Source organism: Lipophrys pholis (assembly GCF_963383615.2).
Source record: "Lipophrys pholis genome assembly, chromosome: 11".
Classification (NCBI taxonomy): Eukaryota; Metazoa; Chordata; class Actinopteri; order Blenniiformes; family Blenniidae; genus Lipophrys; species Lipophrys pholis.
Genome location: NC_137631.1, coordinates 30,772,318 through 30,790,707, shown reverse-complemented (window position 1 = coordinate 30,790,707; position 18,390 = coordinate 30,772,318). Strand labels below are relative to the sequence as shown.

Below are 18,390 nucleotides of genomic sequence, written 5' to 3'. Positions count from 1 at the left end.
TGTACACTAGAAAAAAGTCCCGGTACGCTGAGGGATAACATTTTAAAGTGTCGGTATGGGGTGTGTACTGGCCCACTTAAAGCGCTGGATAATGACTTTAAAGCACTGCACCAACTCTAAAGCTGTGAAGACCAATGAACTTTGTATTGAATTTGAACTGTAAATTGAATATAGAATTATTATCTCTCTCTCTCTCTTTTTGAAATATAATTTTAGAGCTGTATGTAAATGACTGATGTGAAAGCCACCTTTTGTTTGCATACATAACTCAAGCCTCTTGCTATGTTAATGTCACCTTTTGTACCTTGTATTAATAAACTAAACTAAAACATGATGCGTCTCTTATATTATGTCTATGTCAGAAAGTCATTAGAGGACGTCTATGATTTGAGGACACGCTTCCGTCTCAGCCAATCAGAGAAAAGATGTGCAGCAAGGACCCCCTCATAGAACCTTTTGTTTTGCCTGAATGTAATAAAATGGCTTTAAATATAATTAAACTAAAATGCAGTAGTACAGTGTACTAAATTGCTATTAATTAATATCATAATCACATTTTGTACTACACATAAGTTACAAGGTATTGGACCATCAGCCCTCTTCTACATGTTTGTCGGCAGGCAGTGGGAGGGACGCCTCTCCGTCTTTACGTCACGATGCCGTTGACATTTCCCGTCGTGGCTCAATAACATTAGCAGCAGCTCCATGATGCTCCTGTCGAGGAATCTGGATCAATAAACTCATCTTCTCCTGAAACTCGGACAGCAGGCGGGACACGGAAGATGTCTCAGCTCCTGAGGCTTCTCTCAGCGGCCAGCCGGGCTGCAGGCGCCCGGGCTCGGCTCTCCGCCTTGACGGCACGTCGGCTGTTCTGCGGCGGATCCCGGAGCTCCGCGGTCCCGGTAAGGATACAAAACGAGTTTAAACCGAACAGGTCGTACTTTTCACAATGTCCCGCAGTAATCAAACGGTCCAAAAACATCCAAGTATTTCTCAGCAAATGTGTAGAAGAATTCCGTCCAAGCCAGGGGGTCAAAGTCATGTTAAAAGGTCGCAGCAGTTAAATGATGAATAAACCCACAGACAGCAGAACCGACACTTTAGTGGGACAGGGATCTTGTCTTGCCACAGTGTTTATCTTCTCATTATATGAAGATTTCCAATGACGGAACCCTAATCCCCAGAACTTTAATCCAGTTCAGGTAATTCATGCAGTGTGAATTCAAAATGACAACACTTTAAATAAGAAAGGACATGGGAGGCTCGCTCATAGAAAACACAAAATTGCACTGTTAAAAGAAGGAAGGAAGCTGAAAGGTTTAATCCTCTTCCTGAATGAACACCTGAAAAAACAATATGCCGATATCTCATGGAAAGCACACTTTTTAAAAAACCGAGAAACAAATTCAAAACGCATTCCACAAAGTTTGAATCCATCTGAATAATGCGCCTGAACCAGCCAAAGTTTTCACCATCAGAAGCATGGAGGAACTGGAAAAATCCCAGTGATCGTCACTCACCGGACTGGAGGGTCTGTCCAAGTGACTCGCCTCATCTACACGTACCCAGGTATTAACAAAACAGTGATATTTATCTACAGTTCTTGCATTTACACATAAATGCAGCGACCAGTGTCCACAAACGATGATTCCTGAAAATTCCAGCTACAGTGGAGATTTGGAAAAACTCTGTGTCTCCTTTCGCATCTAAAGACGAGAGGTGGAGATTTACGTTACAATATGCACAGAAGTGTCATTGGTGTACAACTGGTGTTTCCAGTTGAAACGCTGTGATGAAAATGTTCCAGTGAAAGCTGCTTGTTTAAACGTTTTACCTTATATTCTAACGGCACATTGAGGAGGAGCTCTGCTTCTTTATTGGTTCAATTAAACCAACCCTGCCCATGTTACTGAACAGCAAGTAACTCCTGCTATTCGTCATGTTTTTTCCAGGATTATGATTGGCTGTCATGGCTTCATGCTTCTCGTTACACCGCCCTCTACAGGTCTGGCAGCTCGTAGCAGCTCTGAACCATGTGGATATGTGGGGTTGTGTAAATTAAGTATTTTTTCTGTGTGTAAATGACAGTGAAATATCTGTTTTTGTAAAAACCTGGGTACGTTTAAACATGGCCTCAATTCACATACAATCATGACACAGTCTGAAGGAGATGGCTCATCTTCACCTGGAGCTAATATCATCCAAACCATCAATTTGTGAAGTTCATCATCGTGCTTGGGCATTGCTTGTGGCGTCACACAGGGGTAAGTATTGGGTCCAAACTGTTTTTGCTATTCACATCACTGATCAAAATCTTGAGACCTATGCACTGTTGGCTCTTGTTAATTGCTAAGTAGCGCTTCATTTTTCCAAAATAAGAAACGGGAGCAAGAGAAAAAAAAATTGGGCCAACAATTATTGAAAACAATAATTTAAGTGAAATAGGCTGTTCATCAGCTGATTAAACGTTTCAGATTATTGCCTTTAAAAGCCAAAATCTGCACAGAAATATGGATTCCATGTCATTTTCTGTCAAGTGATCACACTGTCAAGACATCTTGATGTCAAAGACAAAAAGGCTCATGGTCTTCAATAGTAGTAGCATTGTCCTCCTCGTCCTCCGGAGGAGAAGAAGGGAAGGGTTGGATTGTCCTCCTCGTCCTCCGGAGGACAAGAAGGGAAGGGTGTGGAGGAGGGGAGATGTCCAGTCAGTCAGGCGGCATGCTTGGTCTTGAAAGAGGATGCCGCCTGAGTTTCTGCTCTCTCGTTCTTCCCTCATTGTTCTTGTCTCTTGTTGTTTCAACCCTATGGACTGATGTCCACTCCACCACCCTATGGACTGATGTCCACTCCACCACCCTATGGACTGATAGCAGGGTCTCAGCAATCATTCAATATGATCGTCACAAGCTGTTTGGCATGGCGGATTCTGTGGTACCTGGGACTTTTTCCTTCCAAAACCTGTGTGCCACACATCATGGGCAGAGCAGCTGCTGCAGCAGGGTGGCGGGGATCCAGAGCCGGGGTCCAGAGCCCGGGACTGAGCTGTGCCTGAGACCGGTTCCTGTGGGCAGTCTGACGGGGACATGGGGAGGATCTTAGACCGGGTCTTTCCAACCCGGCATGCTGGTAATCCTACATCCCGCCAGCTGGACCTGCTCATCTGGCCTAGGGATGCACTGATCCACGTTTTTTCACTTCCGAACCCGATACCTGAATTTGGATATCTGCAGATACCGATACTATTCTGATACCAGAGCGGTCCATTCAGGATTCAGACTCTCTTTGAACCCTGCAGAAGATGATCAGGTCCCAGATTCACAAAGCATCCTGAGGCTAAAAGTCGCTCTTAGTGGCGTCACTCTTAAAAAAACAACAACTTAGAATTGATCGAAATTTAAGATTTTTCTTACAATTTTCCCTTCCGAAGATAAAAGTAATTCACAAAGCATCTAAAGCCCTAAGAGAGCTCCTGAGGTGGTAAATTATTAAAAGTAGTGAGGAAGACTTTTAAGAAGCCTAAAGGTTTGTTAAAAAGACAAGATGATGAAAAGACGGAGAAAGGAAAGATATTCTCCATTTTGTTTAACGATAATGATTTAATGACGCTACAGGAATAATGTTTGTGGTCTACCTCATCAGGGAGGAGCTGTCTACAGGTGAGCTGCAGCAGCACACTGTGATACCTGTCTACAGCACACTGTGATACCTGCCTACAGGTGAGCTGCAGCAGCCCCACATTGGTGGTAAATCACAGGAACTCCACCATTAATATCATTCTAATACATTAAGAGGTCAAAATAAGCAGCGAGGACAGAAAAGCGAACAATAATCAAATCAATATAATAACCAGCATGTGAACCAGGTGAGTTCAATCATTTTAAACTGTGTACAAATTAGACTAAGTTTTCCGAGTTTCATAAAATAGACATAAAATAATGTTCATGATTCCACATTTTGAATATTTGAAGGGTTAATTTTACTCTCCATTCATTAGGAGGAGCTCAGAGGCTTGGTTTTTTCTTCCTTTCTCTAACAACCAATCAGCTTTCAGCAGACTGCATCATGGAGCGACGGGTCGACCACTCCTCCTCACTCAGATAAAAGTTGCTGTCATCTCCTTGATCAGAGTTGCTCTTAGAAACTTCCTCAGTCACTCTGAAGCTGAGATTCCTTGCTAAGAACCTTCAGGCTGTTAGGAGCTCTGAGACTCTGAGAGGCTTCGTGACCACGAGCACTGGCCTCCACTGTCCAGCCAACCGCCTCAGAGCAACAACATCCATGTTTGCTTCTGGACTGTCGAACCTTACCATGTTAGTTTTATCTGTGTACTCTGGTTTCTTTCCACAGTATTTACTGGATCAGCGATGGGCACTGCCATAGTCCTACATGGTTTCACTCTTCCACCTGAATTTAATTTAATGAATGTGTCCTCATGAAGCTCATTGAGTACCAGTCAATCATTACGATCACATGACCAGGCCAGGACCATCCCTGAGCTGGATTGATGTTTTCTAATCAACTATAAGTGTAAATTATTTTTGGTCCTCAGCTCTAGACCCCCGTGACTTGTATGTTGGGTAAAGTGGTCCAGAAGATGGATTTCCTGTTGGTCCTCTCACCGTGTCCCCCACAAAGAGAACCGTGAGCTTGGCTCAGAGTGTGTTCATCTGTGGAGAGACGGGAAGAATCCGGACTGAACAACAAACAGGAGGAAGAGGATGGTGATGATTTAAGATTTGGTTCATCGTGGTCTTGTTTTTGGTGCTCTGCTCTAATTGTTGAAGTGATGTGAGTGATTTGTGCTGGTTTGAGTTGGTTTCATCAGATATTGACGCCTTTAGTCTAGTTCCTGTGAAAAACGACGTGTCTGGTGATTACAAATTAACAGCTTCAAAAGCTTCAACACAAGGATTCAAACTCACCCTCTGATGTCTCATGTGATGCAAAATCTAAAGGTTATGGTGAAAAGGGGTGACCTTCCACCATTTGATTGTTGGCCTGTCAGAGAAACGAGCTGTAAAAAAGTAGCCAGCTCCAGACGGGGTGTTTGTCCTCTCACAGAGGCTGCTCCGCTCGCTAACAGCAGCTCTGCTCTCTGTTCCAGAACGTTGGACGGACTCCAGCAGATTTTACGTCCTGCCGCAGATTCCAGGCGACTCCGCGACGCTTTTACTCCACCGAGCCCAAAGGTGAGACAGAAGACTGAGGAAGTTGATGTACACAGACTAAAATGTCCTTTAGTGATGACAAAGTGAGGAAATGTTGGAGCTTTAGCTTCATTCTTATTTCAGATTTAGTTGTTAATGTTGAATTTCTCACTCTTTAAAAGACTGATTCTAGTTGTGAAACTCTTTTCTTTATACATTTACTGCAGACTGGCCATTGACGAGACACACTCTGAACATCCTTGAACACCTCCAAAATATCTAAAAGACTAAATTAACCAAAACTCTAAATTAGGAGTCTGTAACCTGTGGCTCTGAAGCCACATATGGTTCTTCAGTCCTTTTGGAGTGGCTCCCTGAAGCTTTCACTTATTTAAATGTACATTTAGGTGTTTATCTTATTTATTTTTACACTGGACGGTTTCCATGTAGCCAATGTGTTATAGAGATTTTTTCAAAAGCTGATCACGGTGTCCTATGAAGATAAATGTCCAATTAGGGGTTTCCGATATGCCGATTTTAGATCGTGAAGGTTTAGAACGTGTTGACGATCTGACAAAGCCTTCAGATCGTAGAAATCGTCTATCGTACACATTCTACATGTTGCACTTCTGTGCTGTGCGGAAGCGCTGCAGCATAGAACTGCAACATGTAGAGCATTTAGATGTTGCAGTTCTATGCGGATGCATGAGAAGATTCACGTGCACCTGACCAACCAATTAAAATTCAATTATGAGCGTGAGTGTTTTGGTTGTGTAGCGAGGAGGCGTGGCTGAAGGCGAAATGGGAAGTTCGTCCAGAAAAGAAACTCCACCTCCATCACATGGAAAATGCTTTGGAGTTTTTTCTTTGGACGACAAACTGACAACCACCGTGATTTACCTGTGGCTGCGATGCACAAACAGCGTTCAGACGTAATCTGTCATAACTGCTTCCTTTTCAGAAGGAGAGAAAAACTGTCAGATGTCTGAGCAGTACAATGTTCTAAAGCTGTTGGATTGTTAATAATCAGGTTCTAGACATTGGAGTTCAATTCTTTAAATAGCTGCACTTTAAGAGAAAACCTACGATGAAGACATCAGTGGCAGTTCAGTCATGAAGCAGATGTGACTGTTTCTACATGTGGGTACTGGATGGGTATGTACATGTCTAGAAGTATTGGTCTTTATCTGTTATATTTCTAATATCATTCCATATATCATATATACATATGTCACATCATAATTGTACATTATTTAAATACTATATATGATATTTAATAAAGATATAATGCATTCATAGTGCTACATATATTAGTTGTTTATGGAGAAGGGCGGGCTTTAATAAGTTATAGTTCTTCCTACTCCTATTTGGACATGCATAATGATTCTAGTTTACTATTAGTCACTGATTAATTGGTTAAATATCTTTGGTTTCCTGGTGTGCACTGTTGATTTTGATATTTCAATGTTCAAAATGAAAAGTGTAATGAAATGAAATAACCTCAGTTAAGTTAACTCTATCAGCTATTTAGTGTTTTGGTACTTAAATCCTGTTAAAAAAACTGAATTAGATAATATTTTCGCAGAATGATCTTAGTTTATACCAGTTGATATTAATATTTTTCCCATTTGAAATAAGTCTTTAGTATTATTTCAATTATTAGATGTTTTGTTTTGTATATTTAATTTTACTTTTCATGTTCATGTTTCATGTGAGAACTACCTCAAACTCCAGGCACAGTTTAGCCTTTCTGTTGCAAACGTCACTTTATCACAGTGTTATTTACTTTTTAGTATGTTTACGTTATTTGCACATGTTGGCAAAATTGCACAAATTATATAAATTGAAATATGTTGAAGATTCTTTGGCCTACATTGTCTTCTATATTTTTCTGTTGGGGCTGTTTTACATGGTTTTGTTGCACTGTTCTGTATTAACTTGCAAGTTATTTTCAAAAATCAATGTAAAAAAGAATTGTGATAAAATCGTGATCGGGATTTTATTCCCCCAAAGAATTTTGAAATATTTTAGCCATTTTGCCCACCCCTATGTCCAATACCAACAAAATGAAGAAACACATCATAAGAGGACATCCATCCATCTCCTCCCTCCATCCATCCATCCATCTTCTCCATCTTATCCGTTCCCGGGTGGTGGGGGTGTCAGTCTGAGCACCGTCACCCAGATCACATTGACCCAGTAAGAACCTTCCTGCAGGTGGAGAGCCCACAGGAAGGTGGAGAGCCCACAGGAAGGTGGAGAGCCCACAGGAAGGTGACGCCCGGCGTGGGACTTGAACCCTCTACCTTGATACTGAGAGTCTCATGCTCTACCAGCTGAGCTGGACGGGGGACATGAACCCTCTACCTTGAGACTGAGAGTCTCATGCTCTACCTACTGAGCTGGACGGGGGACATGAACCCTCTACCTTGAGACTGAGAGTCTCATGCTCTACCTACTGAGCTGGACGGGGGACATGAACCCTCTACCTTGAGACTGAGAGTCTCATGCTCTACCTACTGAGCTGGACGGGGGACATGAACCCTCTACCTTGAGACTGAGAGTCTCATGCTCTACCAGCTGAGCTGGACGGGGGACATGAACCCTCTACCTTGAGACTGAGTCTCATGCTCTACCTACTGAGCTGGACGGGGGACATGAACCCTCTACCTTGAGACTGAGCGTCTCATGCTCTACCTACTGAGCTAGACGGGGGACATGAACCCTCTACCTTGAGGTTGAGAGTCTCATGCTCTACCTACTGAGCTAGACAGGGGACATGAACCCTCTACCTTGAGACTGAGAGTCTCATGCTCTACCTACTGAGCTGGACGGGGGACATGAACCCTCTACCTTGAGACTGAGAGTGGGGGGGGGCATCATAAGAGGACAAATGGTCCAAATACTGTGGCTGAACTAATATGACTAAAACTGTTAAATCAAAGATTAAAGATTTTAAATGAAAGATTACTGAAAAGTTCAAACAGCTGAAAATGAAAAAATGTCCACTATTCCAATCTGTAGTGATGAAACTTCATAAAGGCAGAATGAGACTAAGGTTTTGTATATATAGCAAAACTATATATGAACTCTGTGAGCTGTGACGTCTTTATTTTTAAGGTTAAACATGTTTTGCCGCTTTAGACAAATGTTGAAATTTATAGAGTTGTATTTGGTGCGACGTGGCTAAAACAACTCTTTCATTCATTGAGGTTGCGGACGACTCCTCTATGCTGTGGTTGATCCAAAATCACAGTCGAGCAATGCTTTCAACTGTGCATCAACGTTTGTCTGAAGTCTGGGGTCGTCTTCCACAAGTTCAGGCCAAACACTCTTCCTATTACATTTCCTTTGTGATCCAAGACCTACAGCTAACATTTTACATTACATATGAACATATTAGTCAAGTAAAGTCACCTTTATTTATTGAGCACTTTAAAACAGCTGCGGATGAAGCCAAAGTGCTTCACATAAAAGACAAAAATAAAAATTACAATAGAAGAGTAAGAGCAGCAAAATACAGTTAAACAAACAAGATTGACAACAATAAAGAGTGAAACCTGGTTAAAAGCCAAGGAATAAAAATGGGTCTTACGATTAGTTTTAAAAGTGGATTACTGAGTATAAGAGCTTCAGCTGATCAGTTTTTTGCATCAGAATCCGCAAAGACAAATAGATTGATTTGAAAAATCTTTTTGTTTTCAGATGGAAAGGGAGGGCCGTCAGCAGCAGGAGGAGGAGGAGGAGGAGGAGGAAGACCAGGTGGAGGGAAGAGAGGAGGAGGAGGAGGAGGAAAAGACTGGTGGAGCCGAATGCAAAAGGTAAAGTCCTTCAAATTGCATTCAGTTGAAACTCTAATGTGGCTGGACTGTGGTGTAGTGACAGAGGAAGTTCGATTCACGGCTCAGGGTATTCCATGCATGTAACCTAGTATAGCCACAGCTGACCTAAACTGAGCACTGTGGACTACGAGCTGTAAACCTCCAAGTCACAACTCCACTGGAGCAGCTGAAAACAATACTCCAGTGGTGCACATCCCTTGTTCTTATCTTTCTGGTATAACAGATTCCTTGTTTTGTAGAGTACACGTTTTTATATACTATTTATTCTTTGTCGATTTTTCTTCTGCTTTAAATACGCTTCAACCACACATTTTAACCAAGAGACTTTCAGAACATTTTAACCTTAGTAATAATCTTGTGGGCTGGATTTTAAACTTTTTAAGAAGCAGGACACTGAGGGTCCGAGTCTGGTTTCTTTATCAGATAAACTGTGCTCCTCCACGTGCTCACCATTATTTATTCTTCACACTAATGTGTGTCAGAGCACTTTTAAAAACTGATGACTGAGTGACTGTGAGCTCCAGACCAATGAAACCTATCATGGGCTGGTCCTTGACAACTTTGCCAGGTGGTGCGAAGACGCACACCTCCATCTCAATCCAGCAGAACCTGTGAGGAGAGGACCCGGTAAGAGTGACCCCCTGTACTGGACACGTCACTGTGCATCATCACATATTTACCTGTTAACACACCTTAATGAGGACAACCTGCCTGACGAGGACAACAGACAGGTTCTCCTGGTAAACTGAAAACACTGGTAAACACTGAAACGGCCAAAATACCTGGGCTGGACCTGATTATTGGAATATTCAGACGTTGTGGTGTCAGGAGGTTAGTTTGAGATGTGATTCATCGCCGAATAAGCTCCTCTCCGTCAAACCCTCCATGCTCTCCACATTCAGTGTTCCCAGACTGTGTGCGGGCCGCGGGTACGCACACGTACACATCCATACTACACTCCTGGTTAACTTCTGTGTGCGATCCATAATGTAACGTAACGATCCATAATGTAACGTAACGATCCATAACTTAACGTAACGATCCATAACGTAACGGAACGATCCATAACGTAACGGAACGATCCGTAACTTAACGTAACGATCCGTAACGTAACGATCCATAACGTAACGTAACGATCCATAACGTATTGTAACGTAACGATCCATAACTTAACGTAACGATCCATAACGTATTGTAACGTAACGATCCATAACGGAACGTAACGATCCATAACGTATTGTAACGGAACGATCCATAACGGAACGTAACGATCCATAACGGAACTTAACGATCCATAACATAATGTAATGTTCCATAACGTAACGATCCATAACGTAACGTAATGATCCATAACGTAACGTAACGATCCATAACATAATGTAATGTTCCATAACGTAACGATCCATAACGTAACGATCCATAATGTAACGCTCCATAACGTTTCCCAATTGGAAGGTTGCAGGTTCAATTCCCATTTTTGCCTGCATACATGCCAAAGTGTCCTTGGGCAAGACACTGAACCCCAAACTGCCCCCATTGGAGTGACAGCGCCCTGCCCAGCTGCAGCCTTCAATGGGGTGTGAATGGGTGAATGCAATGAGCTATGTAAAGTGCTTTTGGGTAGTTGTCAGCGAAAAGGTGCTATATAGTTAGTCCATTATTTACTTATATAGCGTTCCATAACTTAACGTCACGATACGTAACGTTCCATAACTTAACGTAATGATCCATAACGTTCTAAAACGTAACGTAACGTTCCATAACGTAACGTAACGATCCGTAACGTTCCTCAAGAATCACGATCCATAATGTTCCATAACTTAACGTAATGATCCATAACGTAACGTTCCATAACGTAACGTAACGATCCATAACGGGTAGATCCAAATTTTTCCCCCCACTAGTCGAGCGGACTAGTGAGTCATGGGTTACACTAGTCCTGCAGACTATGCACTAGTCCTGCACCCAGTGAAATATTTGTTAAACAAAAACAGTTTCATGTTATATTAAAATCATCATCATAGAAATAACAATTGATTTTTTTTAAATGCTACATTTTGTGTTGCAGGTACATCATCTTAGAGTTTTCTTCTCTTATGGTACACAGCAACAAACTATAAAAACTGCTCAGAATCTAGTCACCCTCTGCCTCCCTGCCGCCTTCTGCTGGGTGGTTAAATGGGCTTTTGCACTTTTGCTTAGGCAATGGCTTATGCACATGGTGCAGCAACAGCTTGAAGTTCTCCAGCTGTGATAATTATTGTACTGACCTGATTCAGAATACTGCAAGATGATCAGAAGCTCCATTTCTAATAATGACTCCAGCTCTGTGGCTGCAAAAAACAAGTGAAGTAAACAACTAGTGCAAAGTGAGGACGTAAACAACAATGGAGGATTCATAAGGTCCAGGTCTGTCGCCCCGGCTGAGATGACTGTTGTATCGTCACATATCTGAGGGGCTCTAAACCCCGCCTACATTTTAACCTACAGAGGAAACACTCCAGATTGACTCTGGGTCGCTTTGCCATACTGCTCCGTACCGCTCTGTACCCCTCTGTACTGCTCTGTAACCCTCCATATCGCTCTGTACCGCCCCGTACCCCTCTGTACCCCTCCGTACTGCTCCATACCCCTCCGTACTGCTCCGTACCCCTCTGTACCGCTCCGTACTGCTCCATACCGCTCCAAACCCCTCCGTACTGCTCCATTCCCCTCTGTACTGCTCCGTACCACTCCGTACCCCTCTGTACCGCTCCATACCCCTCCGTACCGCTCCGTACTGCTCCGTACCCCTCCGTACCGCTCCGTACCCCTCCGTACCTCTCTGTACTGCTCCATACCCCTTCGAACCCCTCCGTACTGCTCCATACCCCTCTGTACCGCTCCGTACTGCTCCAAACCCCTCTGTACCGCTCCGTAGCCCTCCGTACCCCTCTGTACTGCTCCGTACTGCTCCGAACCCCTCCGTACCGCTCCGTACTGCTCCTTACCGCTCTGAACCCCTCCGTACTGCTCCGTACCGCTGTGAACCCCTCCGTACTGCTTCGTACCGCTCCGTACCGCTCTGAACCTCTCTGTACCGCTCCGTACTGCTCTGTACCGCTCCAAACCCCTCCGTACTGCTCCGTAGCCCTCCGTACTACTCTGTACCCCTCTGTACTGCTCCGTACCGCTCCGTACCCCTCTGTGCCGCTCCATACCCCTCTGTACTGCTCCGTACCCCTCCATACTGCTCTGTACAGCTCCATACCGCTCTGTACTGCTCCGTACCGCTCCAAACCTCTCCAAACCCCTCTGTACCGCTCGGTACTGCTCCATACCCCTCTGTACTGCTCCGTACCCCTCTGTACTGCTCCGTTGCACTCCGAACCCCTCCGTACCGCTCTGTACTGCTCCGTACCGCTCCGAACTCCTCCGTACCACTCTGAACCCCTCTGTACTGCTCCGTACCGCTCCGAACCCCTCCGTACCGCTCCGAACCCCTCCGTACCGCTCTGAACCACTCCGTAATGCTCCGTACCCCTCCGTACCGCTCTGAACCCCTCCGTACCGCTCTGAACCCCTCCGTACCGCTCTGAACCACTCCGTACTGCTCCGTACCCCTCCGTACCGCTCCGAACCCCTCCGTACTGCTCCGTACCGCTCTGAACCCCTCCGTACCGCTCTGTACTGCTCCGTACCGCTCCGAACCTCTCCAAACCCCTCTGTACCGCTCGGTACTGCTCCATACCCCTCTGTACTGCTCCGAACCCCTCCGTACTGCTCCGTACCGCTCTGAACTCCTCCGTACCGCTCCGAACCCCTCCGTACCGCTCTGAACCACTCCGTAATGCTCCGTACCCCTCCGTACCGCTCCGAACCCCTCCGTACCGCTCCGAACCCCTCCGCACCGCTCTGAACCACTCCGTACTGCTCCATACCCCTCTGTACTGCTCCGAACCCCTCCGTACTGCTCCGTACCGCTCTGAACTCCTCCGTACCGCTCTGAACTCCTCCGTACCGCTCTGAACTCCTCCGTACCGCTCTTAACCCCTCCGTACCGCTCTTAACCCCTCCGTACCGCTCCGTACCGCTCCTCCTCCTCCTCCTTCTGCCTAATAACTGACTCTGAGTCACAGATGACCTGCGTGAGTAGATCAGCCAAGCACCCACCTACCAACCCAGGCAACCAACTAACTATTTACCCACCTACCCAGGCACCCAACCATTCAAACAATCGCCATCTTTGGCATTATGGAAAAAAAAAAAACAATCGTCATCTACCAACCCACCTAACCAAGTAGTAAACAAAGTCAACTACTCTAACCACCAATGTGTAATGTTGGCCCAACATGTCTAGAAATGTGTCGACTGTGTTTTTCAATAGTCTTTATTGTGTTTCCAGTAACAGCAATGGTCCATCATTTGTCCTTCCAAAGTGATGGTGTTCTGTTGGTGTTCTCCTTCAGGGTGATTTCCCATGGGATGAGAAGGATTTCCCTTACATGGCGGTCACTGTGGTTGGACTCAGCTCTGTTCTGCTCTACTGGTACTTCAGTGACAGCGGCAGAGAGATCAGCTGGAAGGACTTTGTACACCGCTACCTGGGCAGAGGCATGGTGAGGTTCACTCATATCCTGATATCAGAGCACTTTACTTGTGGTTTTCAGTATAAAATATATGAGTATTTTTTGGAAACATATGAGTGAGAACTGAATTTCCTGTCTGATATTGGACCAGGTGGACCGTTTGGAAGTTGTCAACAAGCAGTACGTGAGAGTCATTCTGATTCCCGGAGCAGACACTGAAGGGGTGAGAACAAAGTCTGGCATATCTTTAATCTGCAAGTTTGTCAAACTGAATTTGTAGCTCCAACGCGCTTCATTAAAATAGGTTGAACGGAAATAAAATGAGGATGTATGTCGTATGCCTTGGTATCATTCACAGTCAACTGTGAACGATACAAAGCCATACAACCTATTTAGTTATAGAATAAAATAGAAATACTTTATTATTAAAGTATCCAATCTGATACTTTATTACACCCCAGATTAAAAGCAAACAAACAAGAGCTCAACAACATTGCCTGAGACTCTGCAGACAAATGGAACCAAATCACACACACACATATATTCTGGTCTTTCTGGCAGAGTACGCACTCAGCTCTCCCTGGAATCTTTAGTTAGAACTTCCCTCAAACCTGCCTGGTCCTGTACCTGGGACACCTGAAAGGGGTCGTCCCAACAGAGGACCAATATGTGTTCAGGATTCTCTGGTCCTGTACCTGGGACACCTGAAAGAGGTTGTCCCAACAGAGGACCAATACCTGTTCAGGATTCTCTGGTCCTGTACCTGGGACACCTGAAAGGGGTCGTCCCAACAGAGGACCAATACCTGTTCAGGATTCTCTGGTCCTGTACCTGGGACACCTGAAAGGGGTCGTCCCAACAGAGGACCAATACCTGTACTTGCTCGCGATGGAGGCCCTGAACCATAAAACCTGGGAGTCAATAATAGAGGACATTCTAACTATGAATAAACTGGAACAAGCAACTCATAAACATGCAGAAAACGATGAACTAAAGAGACTTAATTATGACCTAAACTTTCAAGAGGACTGAACAACCCCACATTCCAAAAGTTTTGACTGAATGAATGTCTTTTGTGTTTTGTTTGGTTTTGGTTCTGAGTCTATATATCAAGGCTCCTGATTTGTGCCTCTTAAGATAAGTGAAAAAAAAAAAAGAAATACTTAATTAATCTCTGTAGGGATTATGTATGAAGTTTAACCTAATAGCACATTTCAGAAAGTTACAAGATGGCGACAATAGACCAGAGTACTGTACTACGACCCTGATCAACATATCCAGGGTCTCTCGCTGTTCCCTGGGTAAACTAACCCAGACATTCTGGATCCTGATCAGCATTAACAGGAAGCAGGTTATCAACTCACTAGTTCAACCCGTTTCCCTCCCGTATCAGTGCGTTCACATGAAAGGGGCGGAGCTTGCAGCGCGTGTCCAATCACAGAGGGAGAAACCCTGCAGAGTTTTGCTATACTACTATACTTTACATAGAGGAGCAGTTAATCTCAGATTATGAAGAATTCCAACCCATCCAGCCGCTCAAAGCAGCACTGCTGCTGCAGCCAAAGCCAGAACCTTCCTGACTTGTTAATGCTGACTTGGTGAGATTAGAGCAGATTAATTCATGGGACAATAGAACCGGAGTCACTTTCACTTTATTCCAGCAGAACGGTTCCAGGCAGAGCTTCCTCACTGCTCTTCTTTTACTTTACATTTTACATCCACTGGTTCTGAGGCGGAGGTTCCTCCGTGTGAGTGTGTTTCCTGTTGGAATATTAATTCATCACCGTGACGACAGGAGAAGTTCTGCTTCCATTAATTCATGGTTCTGCAGTTCTGTCAGCGTCAGCATTATTATTAAGCTCATTAATCCAGACCAACCCTCGTGGAGCCAAACAGAGTTGGAACAAGTCACGAACAAGAACAAGAACCTCCTTCAAAGCTCAGAGACCAGGATTTATTGGGTTCTGTCAAAAAGATTGTTCTAAATACTTTCTCTTCTCCTCTCCACTGCAGCTCAGTGCTGAACCTGCCCACCAATCACCATCATTTAAGAATGGGCGGGGCATTTTCCAAGAGATCTGATTGGTCAGGAGGCGGAGCTCTGACCTCTTATCTAGAACATATCCTGCTCCGGAGCAGGTTAGACTTTCAGCGTCAGTTACTATGGTGATTTATCCTGGTGAGAAGTGAGCGAGAGTCGTAGTACAGAAAACCAGAGTTAATCCTGAAGTTGCCTGGATAAGAGAAAACCAGAGTTAATCCTGAAGTTACCTCCATAAGAGAATCCAGAGTTAATCCTGAAGTTCCTGGGGTAAGAGAATCCAGAGTTAAATTCTGACGTTACCTCCATAAGAGAAAACCAGAGTTAATCCTGAAGTTACCTGGATAAGAGAAAACCACAGTTAATCCTGAAGTTACCTGGATAAGAGAAAACCAGAGTTAATCCTGAAGTTACCTGGATAAAAGAAAACCAGAGTTAATCCTGAAGTTACCTAGATGAGAGAAAACCAGAGTTAATCCTGAGCGAAAACATAAGCGAAAACCAGAGTTAATCCTGACGTTACCCGGATAAGAGAAAACCAGAGTCAATCCTGAAGTTACCCGGATAAGAGAAAACCAGAGTTAATCCTGACGTTACCCGGATAAGAGAAAACCACAGATAATCCTGAAGTTACCCAGATAAGAGAAAACCAGAGTTAACCCTGATGTTGCCTGGATAAGAGAAAACCAGAGTCAATCCTGAAGTTGCCTGGATAAGAGAAAACCAGCGTTAATCCTGAAGTTACCTCTATAAGAGAAAACCAGAGTCAATCCTGAAGTTGCCTGGATAAGAGAAAACCAGCGTTAATCCTGAAGTTACCTCTATAAGAGAAAACCAGAGCTAATCCTGAAGTTACCTGGATAAGCTAAAACCAGAGTTAATCCTGACGTTACCTGGATAAGCGAAAACCAGAGTTAATCCTGAAGTTACCTGGATAAGAGAAAACCAGAGTTAATCCTGACGTTACCTAGATAAGAGAAAACCACAGATAATCCTGAAGTTACCCGGATAAGAGAAAACCAGAGTTAATCCTGAAGTTACCTAGATAAGAGAAAACCAGAATTAATCCTGAAATTACCTCCATAAGAGAATCCAGAGTTAATCCTGAAGTGCCTGGGGTAAGAGAAAACCAGAGTTAATCCTGACGTTACCTGGATAAGAGAAAACCAGAATTAATACTGAAGTTACCTGGATAAACTAAAACCAGAGTTAATCCTGACGTTACCTGGATAAGAGAAAACCTGAGTTAATCCTGAAGTTACCTAGATAAGAGAAAACCAGAGTTAATCCTGAAGTTACCTAGATAAGAGAAAACAAGAATTAATCCTGAAGTTACCTCCATAAGAGAATCCAGAGTTAATCCTGAAGTGCCCTGGGTATGAGAAAACTAGAGTTAATCCTGAAGTTACCTGGATAAGAGAAAACCACAGATAATCCTGAAGTTACCCGGATAAGAGAAAACCAGAGTTAATCCTGAAGTTGCCTGGATAAGAGAAAACCAGCGTTAATCCTGAAGTTGCCTCCATAAGAGAAAACCAGCATTAATCCTGAAGTTACCTGGATAAGAGAAAACCAGAGTTAATCCTGAAGTTACCTCCATAAGAGAAAACCAGCATTAATCCTGAAGTTACCTAGATAAGAGAAAACCAGAGTTAATCCTGAAGTTACCTGGATAAGAGAAAAGCAGAGTTAATCCTGAAGTTACCTGGATAAGAGAAAACCAGTCTCAGTATACGTATGTCTCAGGAAGGTTGTGTAAATCTCCCAGAAAACTGCTCTTAATTACGGTAAGTTTATTGACAACAGACCAGAAACAGAATTGGATATGAAAAGACCGTTTCAGATTACCAGTCTCTCAGAAGTAAATAATATGAGGGTTTATGATTCTATTTAAATGCAAAACAGTAAAACAATTAGGTTCCCTGCAGTGGATTGAAATCTGAAGAAATGTCTGAATGCAACAAGTCTGGGAATTATAAACGCTGGTAGGAGTCATTGTCTGTGAACACAGTTCATTCAAGCTCATACAAGGAATCCAGAATTTCAGCACGCGTAGTGATCGTCTTCAGGCCGAACCTAAAATGAAGTTTGGAGGTGCACGAGTGACTTCTATCTTCTATCTTCAATGAAGGAAAATCTGTTTGTTTTAAGTTCATAATAAGATAGTTTAGTACCCAAACTAATGAATCCTCAAACAGGTGATCAGCTGACAGGAATTAGAAAATGATGCAGTCATGTGAGCAGTGATGTTGAAATACAAAGCTTCCTTTGCACACCTTGTTGACATTAAGGTAAATTGTCTTTGTGTTTTTGTCATTTAAATACATTTACAAATAATTCACACATTATTGGGTTGTTGGTTTATCTTTCATAACATCCCAACTATTTTGCTCTAAATGAGCCGATTATAGTAAGATGCATCATTCTGCTTCCATTCTCATTTCCATGCAATAGGAACATGTACATCCATGTAAAATTTGTAGGTTTGGATCGAACTCGTGTGGAGATACACATTCTTTGTGTGGTTATTATTAACCGTGTGGTTTATCGATACTCAGACTTGATCTTCATGTGTTCCTGCTTGTCCTGTGTTGAGTTCTAAGTAATGTCCAGGGTGTTGTGTGGCCCTCAGAGTTACGTGTGGTTCAACATCGGCAGTGTGGACACCTTTGAGAGGAACTTGGGGGCAGCTCACGTGGAGCTGGGCCTGGAGCCGTCGAACCGGGCCGCTGTGGTCTACAGCTCTGAGAGTGACGGGTGAGCTTAATGCTCTCACACACCATCTCTTG

General features: G+C 43.7%; 1 protein-coding gene across 1 annotated transcript in view; it reads left to right on the top strand.

The window, feature by feature from the left end:
• Positions 1-648: 648 nt before the first annotated feature.
• Positions 649-18,390, top strand: part of LOC308116983 (mitochondrial inner membrane m-AAA protease component AFG3L1-like) — a 29,430-nt gene continuing 11,688 nt past the window's right edge. The window contains exons 1-6 of the mRNA XM_080475544.1: positions 649-902; positions 5,108-5,192; positions 8,856-8,971; positions 13,441-13,590; positions 13,712-13,783; positions 18,234-18,358. Coding sequence (XP_080331670.1) covers positions 783-902; positions 5,108-5,192; positions 8,856-8,971; positions 13,441-13,590; positions 13,712-13,783; positions 18,234-18,358 — 668 coding nt within the window. The 5' untranslated portion in view covers positions 649-782. The remainder of the gene's footprint in view (positions 903-5,107; positions 5,193-8,855; positions 8,972-13,440; positions 13,591-13,711; positions 13,784-18,233; positions 18,359-18,390) is intronic.